General features: G+C 38.6%; 2 protein-coding genes across 2 annotated transcripts; one reads left to right on the forward strand and one right to left on the reverse strand.

The window, feature by feature from the left end:
- The first annotated feature begins 2,830 nt into the window (after nucleotides 1–2,830).
- LOC109000515 (UPF0047 protein YjbQ-like) lies at nucleotides 2,831–5,843 on the forward strand. Its single transcript, XM_018977418.2, has 7 exons — nucleotides 2,831–3,235; nucleotides 4,005–4,065; nucleotides 4,158–4,252; nucleotides 4,337–4,370; nucleotides 4,491–4,545; nucleotides 4,645–4,687; nucleotides 5,537–5,843. The coding sequence occupies exons 1-7, from the start codon at nucleotides 2,915–2,917 to the stop codon at nucleotides 5,606–5,608; spliced, it is 681 nt and encodes a 226-aa protein (XP_018832963.1). The 5' UTR covers nucleotides 2,831–2,914; the 3' UTR covers nucleotides 5,609–5,843.
- Nucleotides 5,844–6,297: 454 nt separating this feature from the next.
- Nucleotides 6,298–8,051, reverse strand: LOC109000514 (calcium-binding protein CML37-like). Its single transcript, XM_018977417.2, has one exon. The coding sequence runs from the start codon at nucleotides 7,038–7,040 to the stop codon at nucleotides 6,444–6,446; it is 597 nt and encodes a 198-aa protein (XP_018832962.1). The 5' UTR covers nucleotides 7,041–8,051; the 3' UTR covers nucleotides 6,298–6,443.
- Nucleotides 8,052–9,897: the final 1,846 nt, after the last annotated feature.

Consider the following 9,897-nt stretch of genomic DNA (forward strand, 5'->3'; position numbering starts at 1 on the left):
CTGGTTAGATCAACATTCATAGAGTCCGAAGCATGCTGCTGCGCACTACTCAACACAACATCAACATCAATGGGATTAGTGGACTTAAATAAATCAGCAAAATAATGTGTGACCATAGGAACCAAATGACAGCCTTCATATAATCGGCTAGATTCATCTTGAAGACTATTTATCGTGTTTCGAAGACGGCGCTGAGAGGCTTTATAGTGAAAAAGCTTCGTATTCTGGTCTCCAGCTCCCAACCAGTGTACTTTAGACCTTTGTCTCCACATCAGCTCCTCCTTTTCTAGCAAATAATTTATATCCTTCTTCACCTTACACATGGCTTGGTGGGAAGGTATGGGAGAGACTTGAAGTAAAGCCAGTTTCCTCCTTTTAGCATCCAAGTCTCTCCAAATATTACCAAAATGGGAACGACTCCAATCTCTTAAACCAGATCCACAATGCTTCAGAGTCTCAACTAAAGGAGCAATTTTATACATATCCCAGATTTTCTCAATTGTTGTCTCACATTCCCTCGTGCCTACCCACATAGCCTCAAATTTAAATAAACGAACATAGTATTCAAAAGCAAACAACTATGGTCAGATATAGACAAAGGAATATTTCTGATTTTGCAACGAGGATATTGTTCAAGCCAATCAATGGTACTAGTAAACCGATCCAATCTTTCTTGTATTAAATCTCCCCCTTCCCTCAAATTGCTCCATGTAAAATTTGAACCCAGTGTATCAAGACTCTTCAACTGACAATAATCCAAAGCAGACCGAAAATCATGCATCTGCCTATATGGCCTTACCCTTCCACCCAACTTTTCAGATTGAGAAATAATTTCATTAAAATCACCAAAAGCCAACCACGACTCATCTGACTGAGATTTTAGATGGCGCAATAAATCCCATGTTTGATGTCTAAGATGAGTTGCAGGTTGACCATTTATGGCTGATAGTCTCCAGGTACAAGAGTTAACAGGATCCGAAACACTAACATCAAAGTGAAAAATGGAATAAGAACGAAGAACAAGATTTACCTCACGACGCCAAAAGAGACCGAGCCCCCCACTTCGTCCATTGCTAGGCACAGCAAGGAAACCAGAAAATCCCATCAAGAACTTAAGCCGTTCCATATAACGAACATCACAATGAGTCTCCATAACGAAGACTACGTCGGGATCTTCCCTTCGAATCAAATCTCGGAGTGCACGAACTCCCCGAGGGTTCCCAAGCCCTCGAGAGTTCCAACTCAGGATCCTCATGGAGTCTGGCGGGACTGAGCCTCAGCCTCCACCGATATAATCGGAACCTCCAACAAAGCCCCCTCATTAATACACTTCAATTTCTTGAGGGGACTCAAAGAAACAGAAGAGAGAGATGGAGACTCACCGTGGTAGTGGTTCCGTTTGGAAGGAATCGATGTTCCCCGCTGTGAAGCCCCACACCGAACTCGTGCTCCCCGCTTTTGAACTTTCCCCTTTCCCCGTTGCAAATTAGAAACATCACACAAAGCAGAATCGGATAGGGCAACAAATGACAGAGCTGGGTGGGGCTCCATACGAGGCCCACTTAAACCAACACTAGGCCTCAAACCCACCTCCACTGAGTCATGTAACAGCGCTGATGTTTCTCCCAATTGTAACTGATTTGCACCAGAAATCACGGGAGACAGAAGAGTTGTGGAATTCAATCCAACTAAGGACCTCACAGGAGATGGAGATCCATCATGCCCCCCTAGTGACGCCTCACCCGACAAGGATCCATCCATCATGTTCTATTTAACCTCACCTTTGAATTTACTGCGAACTAAAGGCCCCCCAACCTATAACCAAGGGCCATAAGGAAATCCATCCAACTCAAACTTCTCCTTATTTGTATTCCATAGCAAACAATCACGATCACCATGCCCAAGTAAACCACAGCAATAGCAAAATTGCAGTAACCTCTCATATTTGAAGTGAATCCACACATTGTTGTGACTTCCCATAGAAATTTGCTTACCAAGCGGCAATGGCAAGTTTATGTCCAAGGATATGCGAACCCATACAAATTCTCCCCACCCAGGCTGAGACTCCTTCAAATCAATATCCACAACTGAGCCCAAAGTCTCTGCAATCTTTCTTAGTGCTCTAGTATTCATCCCATCCATTGGCAGATCATAAAACCGTACCCAGAAGGGGGCCATAGATAGAGGTATTCTTGAGACCTGTAACGAACCATCATACTCTGCCAATACCACCAAACTGTTGCTAAACATCCATGGGCCATTATTCATAACTCGCTCCTTTTCTCCCTGCTTCGCAAAAGCAGCCAAGAATAGATTATCACCCATATCATAAATTCTGAACCCATTAGAGGGGACGCCATAACTTATGCATCATTGTCTTGAAAGCCTCTTTATTAAAAAACTTCCCAGTTAGAAGCTTGAAGTGGAGACATTGGTCATTAGCAAAAGCCCTATTCGAGTCCCAACGATCAGACAAATTGACTATTGTTTTCTCAGATTCCAATAATGACAATTCCTTCCACTTTTCAGAAATATCCTCCACCATTGCGATGAAGATCAATGACCAATTCACAAAAAATTAAATAATCACAACACTAACGGTAGAACCAGGCATTACAATGATATAAAACTCTCATAAAGAGAGAAAGACACTCTCATGCAATAGAGAGGAGAAACTACTCCCCGCACTAATGTTAAATGTTAAATGTAAATTGAAGATTACCTTATAAATTCTGAATTCTGATGTAATATGTTTGATTTATTTTATAATAAAAAAAATATTATCATTTACTTTATCGTATTAAACTACGTAATTTTTTTTTTATGATTCTTCTCTTGCATTATGCATAGATTTTTCCTTGAAATTGTTTTGGGCTGACTACAACCACCCCACACGCACAGCGAGCGGCAAGTAATGTGCGGCAGAGGTTACAATTACAGGACTAGCATTTGTTTGTCGATTGTATTGACCTTGCTTCCCCTCCTGTTCAGCGCACCGCAGCTCTGGAACTTTCGTGGGCTGCTTGGTTGGAAGTGGGTAGGCTTGCAACCCATGCAAACATCTTCGGTGTTCTTAACTGCCAAGCCTTTCTCGGCTCCTGTTCGTGTGAGGTCTCTGTACTCACCGAGCACCGCAAAGGATCCGGGTTCGATGTCGGCGGCCGCTCCTAAGTGGGCTCAGAAGACCATAACGCTGCCTCCCCAGAGAAGAGGCTGTCATCTCATCACCCCCAAGGTACCCATAGCACCATTCGAATTCTTCCCCCAATTAATTGATCCTTTCGTATTGAATAATTCTTGATACGCTGCCCGGGCTTCTTGTCGTCTCTTAGATGGGTCTGTCTGTTTCCTCGATAGTGGAAGTAAGTAGTAAACAGCCGCTAAAACCTACCCACCTCTACCAACCAATCTCTCTTTATGCGTTTTATTTTTCTGATGTTGGGGACCGAATTCCTGCCTTATTCGAACATATTAGAGTTTGATATCACCAAACTTTTTACATATAATGCTCAGTGTTTCCTGCCCCTCGCAACCTCCAGATAACCGAAACAGCCTATCATCACCCGTCGTAAAGTTTTATTATTTATTATCAAAAGATAGAGACTTTCAAATCAAATCTTGTCTTGAGTTCTACCCGATTTTCTGATACTTGACCGAGAACTGGTGAAAAAATCACTACCTGTTACAACTTGAAAAAAAATGCTTGTCGCAGCTTGCAGCCCAAATAAAACATAAGTATCCGAAAGGAAACTTATACAGCATCACTGCATCACCTCCATCATCCTACTTGGAATGGATAATATGAACATTCCATTGTTTTGCTCCCCCGTCCAACTACTGTTCGTCTGTTCTCCACCCTTTCACATGTAAAAGGAGTTCTAGTTTTGAGTCTACAAAGCATTCCCAATTCCTAATACGATAATCTTTATTATGTTAGCTTGGAACTTATGTATATATAGGTAAAAGGGTATATTTTATGTTACTGATTGTTTTCAAAATACCAGATAATGAAGGAAATCGCACAAGATCTGTCAGAATTCCAGTGTGGCCTTGCTCATCTCTTCCGTAAGTAACATAAGATCTATATAATAATTTTCCCTTCACGTACGGTGTCAATTTAGTTGATTGGAATTAATCTTTTATTTTAAGCGTTTTAGTGCAGCATACAAGTGCTTCTCTTACTATCAATGAGAATTACGACTCTGATGTTCGAGATGATACAGAGACATTCCTCAACAGGATAGTTCCTGAGGTCTGTTTGTCTTGTTTGGTATTTCAAGCAGCAACCAATGTAATCTAACATGACCTTATGTGGTTTTTGAACATCTATTTTCAGGGAAGGTCTGCGCCTTGGAAACATACGATTGAAGGTTAGTAGCTTTCATATGTTTGAGTTAGAGTTATTTCTTTTTAATTCCATGAATACTGTTTCATTTAATATATAACATTCCCTGTACAAGAGTGTTGATTTTGTTGTGTAATTTCTGCAGGCCCAGATGATATGCCAGCCCATATCAAATCTTCAATGTTTGGCTGCACGCTGACGTGCGATGATCTCATGCTTGTTAAAACTGTTTATTTACTCTGAATTTGTGTTGTCCCCAACTCCCCGGTTTCTAATTAACTATGTCCATTCTTATTCAGGGTTCCAATTACAAATGGGCAGCTTAACATGGGAACCTGGCAGGTATATGACACGAGTACACCTTTCAAATTCCTCTGAAAGTTATAAATGATCAAGAGAATTTTCATGTGGATGTTTCCCCCCATGCTTTACATCTGACATGATGTTTATGGAAATTAGTTGCTCTGGGACACACATGTTGGAATTTATAGTGATAAAGCCAAGGGAAAAGTAGAAAACTAAATTGAAAAATATCAATGAAATCATAAGTGTGGGCAGTTCCAATCCTCTTATTGTTTGGTTTGTGATAAAGATGGTCAGAAAAAATTGCTGTGAGACACTGTATGTGCATGTTGTAGTCTTTTACAACCTAGTTGAGATCTTTTTGCTCTCACCATAATGCTCGGTCAAAGATATAGACGAAAAAACTGAAAATATTTCCTTTATTACACAAAGGATAGATGGTTCTGATGGTGTAAATGGCATGGTTAGCCATTTTTCTGGACCTAGTTGCATAGGGCTTAACTTCATCAAGTGTAAGGATGCAATTCACTTTTTAATCCATTGGTATATATATATATATATATATATATATATATATATATAATAAGTGTGTGTGTGTGCATTAAAAGGATCATAAAAATTCTGGCAAAGGTAAAACATCTACAAAACACTGCAGGTCATGCCAATAGTCTTTTGCTGGGAAACTCTCTCTCTCTCTCTCCCTCCCTTCCCAGTTCCCCCCATCCCTTTCCCCATCCCTTTCCTCTCCTCTTCTCTTGTAACACATGCACAAATGCATGAATTAGGTCCTGTCTAAAGCATCTGTGGTAAATAGCTCTATAAGCAGTTCGACCTCTCCCTGCAATATTACCATATAAGACTCTGTTTCTTTCTGCTATTGTGCTTCAGGGGATATGGCTGTGTGAGCATCGTGACAACGCTACTCCACGCAATGTTGTGGTTACCCTCAATGGAATATAGGGGCTTGAATATGCAAAGGATTCTGTTTATTTTCTTTTTCTGTGTATGCAAAACAATATTGTACTTAATTTGTGTTTACTTTACAGCGTCTGTCTGACGTGTGGGTAAGAGTTCAGACTATTCTGTGGTTGCGTTTAGATTGCTTATTTTTTCAAGTCATGAAAGGCCGCATTCCGTGTCTCACAGGAGTTTGAAAAAACTTTTGACAAAATCAATCTAAGATTGACTTTCAACATAGAAATGAAGTACCATGTGTTGTTCCCCTGTTGAATCATCTGAGTTCAATTATTTTGCAAATCTTTTCAATGGTATCTGGTATTGTTGTTATATTTCTCACCTAGGATTGAGATACTTCTATAGTCTGATTGGATATAAAAAAAAATTTCATTTGATCAAATCATCTTATCGTTATAATTTTTTAAAATTTTTATATAAAATATAATAAATAATTCAACAGTTTTATTTATCAAAAAATAAAATCTAACTTGGCTCCCTTTCCTTATTTATGTCCATCCCTCTTGTCTCTTTGAGTCTGTGCATTTCAATTTTTCCTTTTCATTTGGTGGATAAGGTAAGAAGAAAGTTAAAATTTTATGTGTCTCGCCTTTTCGGTTGAGCGAGTGTTGCTGGATATCTTGAAATAGGGGAAAAAGGCAAGACAATCCGTAAAGAATGGTGCTGAAACACAGTGAATTCAAACCAAACGTAATCTAATTATATATATTTTGTTGTAAGACTGATCAAATCTCTTATCAACCAATATGTACGAAAAGAAAGAACGAAGTGCAAAGAAAAGGAGAAACATTCTTGCTGAATAGCAGCAATATTGGGTGGATCAGTGCATCATGACTCTGAACTCTTCAAAGCTGAGAACGCCATCTCCATTGAGATCAAACTTCCGGATCATAGCTTTACAATCCTCAACGGACTTGGAATCGCCGAGTCGACTTAGCATTCTCTTCAAGCTCGTGGGAGTGATGCAGCCGGACCCCTCCATCTCATACATAGCAAAAGCCTCTTTGAGCGTATCATTTTTTTCATCTTCCCCGCTTGTCTCCATTAGCTTCTGGAATTCCTCGAAGTCCAGCAGCCCATCCCCGTTCAAATCAGACGACTTCACGGTTTCTTCCGCCTCATCCACGGACAGAGTGCCCCCCACAGTTGTCACGCAGCCTTGCAACTCGGCAGGAGATATTTTACCATCTCCATTCACGTCCAAGTAGTCGAACACCGTTTGGAGCTCGCTGCAGATCAATTTGTTTGTCGTCTCTGAATCAGAACCCAAAAGAGAACGCTGCTTTTCAGTACTCTTTCTCGAAGACAGTTTGCGACATAATTTTCCCAGAGCTGATTTTGGAGATGTCACATTATTATGGTTCCCATCCGTCAAAGGAGGAGGAGAAGATGATGCATCGTGTTTAGCTTTGATCATGACGAAGATTGAATTGCTAACTGTTAATACTAGAGAACAAAGAACTCTCGAGAGCTCGAACTCTGACACCAGAACCTTTGGAATTTAGTTGAATGAAAGTAAGTTGGCTCCTTGGTATATATATAGACAGAACACGGGAAGTTGGAAACGAAAGTCAAAAGCTTTAAATTAATATAGCACAAAAGATAAACGAAAAGTTGTGTTTCAGACGTGGGTGGATGGTTGTTCGTACTTACTGAAGATATGGAAGATAGAGAGGAAGGGAGGGGTTAAATAGGGGATATGGACAGCTAGAACACGGTTTTAAGAGCTCAGTGCCTATCTCATGAGTTGTTGTACTGCGTTACCAGTAGTATATTTATATTCAGCGGCGGTAGCGCGTGTAGGAAGCTTCCTGTTTCCGGAGGATGACGTGTAGGGTTGGTTGTCTTTTATTTCTTTTTCCTTCTCGATATTTCCGGAATTTTCTCGTTCTTGGTCTTTTATATCATTGATTTGACTATTTGGGGGACGTACTTCCAGCATGGCACAAACCCTAGCCACTCTACCTCCGCCGCCGTTTCTATCTCCGGCCAGTGTCTCTCCCTCCCTTTGATCTCTCGCCGTTTCAACCAAACTCCTCTCTCTCTTTCTCTCTCTCTCTCTCAATTTTTCTATTTGTGGGCTTTTTGAATTTGTGGGTTTTTGGTGTTACAGAACGTGAGCCTGGTGTTCTAGAGCTGAATAAATTCTATGGGTCTGACCCTGCTGGAACCGAGCTTGATCGACACGGCTAGGTTGGTTTGGGAAATGGAATATATGATTCCACGCTCGAATTCCTAGTTTCTGGATGTGGCTTTCTGTCTCTTACGGAGATCATTTCGGGTCTTTCATACGAAGTTTTGTGTTTATGTTTCGAAGCGGAAGACTTTGAACGTCAAGGAAAATCGCCATACCCGACAAATTACTGAATCTACATCTTCAAGCATTAAAAAGAGAAGGAACTAGTCCTGGAGTACTAACGATACGACTTAACTAAGGGATAGTTTGAATGATCAGATGATTTTAACTTTTGTTTAGATTCAAAATTTATTTTAATTTATTATATTTCATCATTTTAATTGTTTTAAATTTTTAAATAATAATAATATTAAATATTATTTTACCTGCAGTTGCAAAAACAATAGCATCTAAAATGATTGTTAGCTTGAGATGGTTTGGGGGGAGTTTATTCTTATCAAGAATTTATGAACGACTTTATACCGTCCCCGTCACAGAATAAAAAAAGCTGTATAATCATTAATAATGTATCTCAGAAAGCACCTACCAACAATGATTTTGCCAATTCGTCATTAACTTGGAAGAGATCTACTTTGACAGCCTCATCACACCAAACATTAATAAAAAATGTATTATGTAAATAATAGTAAAAAATATATAAAAAATAAGAATAAAATAATAAATAATAATTGATGTCTTTACATTTCAAACAATTTCTTAACTTTATAATATTTTTATTTAAAATTTTTTCAACAAAATATTTAACTTAAATAATTTCACTTCTATTAACATAATTTTGAAATAAAAAATGATATTTACAGTCATAGAATATCAAGCATTGCCCAATTTATTTAGAAAAGTTAGCAAATACATGATTCATAAAAAAAAACTAATATTTTAAAAAGCGGACCGCACACTTTTTTTCAAAATGATTGCGTAGTTCTTGTCACTCTACGACTTTGTATAGCATTACTATTATTTTTTAATCATAAATTATTATGCATAATTAAACTAATTCTATTTATGTCAATTAATGTAATGAATTTTTATATCAATAGTATTGGAATGGATGTTCTCACCTCCATTGGGCTCAGCCTAACTCACCCTTGCGAGGTCTAGCAATCAAAACGTAATCGGCCCACAAATCTAAATATGAAGAAGGAGGCTTAGGGCCAGCACTAGAAAATGTCCGACGTGGAAAGATGGGACAACATTTACTCTAACACGATCTTGCACACGCAAGCGGCAACAGAACCATATTGCGTTAAAAAGTCATGTACGAAATACGGTCTGAAATTCTAATGGGAGCCTTTGTCCCAGAGAGAGTGCACAAATGATGACTGCATTCACGAACCTGCTACATAAGATGCAATCTAAGGGAACCACGTCACATTAAAGACGACCACATAATACCTAATACAAAGGACGGACGACCCTGACATAAGAGATGAGTGACCCACCTCAACTGGATATAAAAGGCAAATTCCAGGTTAGAATTGTAAATGACTATTTTTTTCGTATTTTATTGCTGTAGCATTTATAATGGGCTTTTCACTAGGTCTTATCCCACCTCGCTAAAGCCCAGCAAATACACCTTTCACATTGTTAAGTATCATGCCTACAAAAATGATGAAATCGGTTCTGAATTGCGATGTATTTACGATTGCGTGAGCATGAGAAATGAAAAGTGTCATGTCGCATGAATCTTCCTCTGCCTCACAAATATTAGAGTCATGTTTAGAAATAAAGAAGGGCGAATAATCACAGCACGTAACGTGTAAGAACACCTTTAAAAACTCTGATTTATATTTTTGTTCTTTTTAGAATTTTGTGTTACAAAGACAAAATTTGGTCAATACGACCAAAAATTTGTCAAAATAATTAGAATAGTGAAATTAAAATGAAAGCTTATATCGGAGTGATAGTTCGAGGATCATGAGGTTGAGCATGATAAAATGGAGTTCAAACTAATTGATTAGAGAAATACCAAGTTAGAATTATAAAAACAGACTTTAAAATGAGAAGTGTTAGGGTGCGTTTTGAAGTGAGTTGAGATGATAAAATATTGTTAGAATATTATTTGTTAATATTATTATTA

The sequence above is a fragment of the Juglans regia genome, chromosome 8 (assembly GCF_001411555.2).
Source record: "Juglans regia cultivar Chandler chromosome 8, Walnut 2.0, whole genome shotgun sequence".
Taxonomy (NCBI): domain Eukaryota; kingdom Viridiplantae; phylum Streptophyta; class Magnoliopsida; order Fagales; family Juglandaceae; genus Juglans; species Juglans regia.

What these genes read in the sequence shown, in the direction of transcription:
- LOC109000515 (XM_018977418.2), top strand. Translation starts at nt 2,915, where the DNA reads ATGTGCGGCAGAGGTTACAATTACAGGACTAGCATTTGTTTGTCGATT. An exon ending in GTCATCTCATCACCCCCAAG is followed by an intron (nt 3,236 to 4,004) that starts GTACCCATAGCA and finishes TCAAAATACCAG; the next exon opens with ATAATGAAGGAAATCGCACA. An exon ending in TCAACAGGATAGTTCCTGAG is followed by an intron (nt 4,253 to 4,336) that starts GTCTGTTTGTCT and finishes ATCTATTTTCAG; the next exon opens with GGAAGGTCTGCGCCTTGGAA.
- LOC109000514 (XM_018977417.2), bottom strand. Translation starts at nt 7,040, where the DNA reads ATGATCAAAGCTAAACACGATGCATCATCTTCTCCTCCTCCTTTGACG.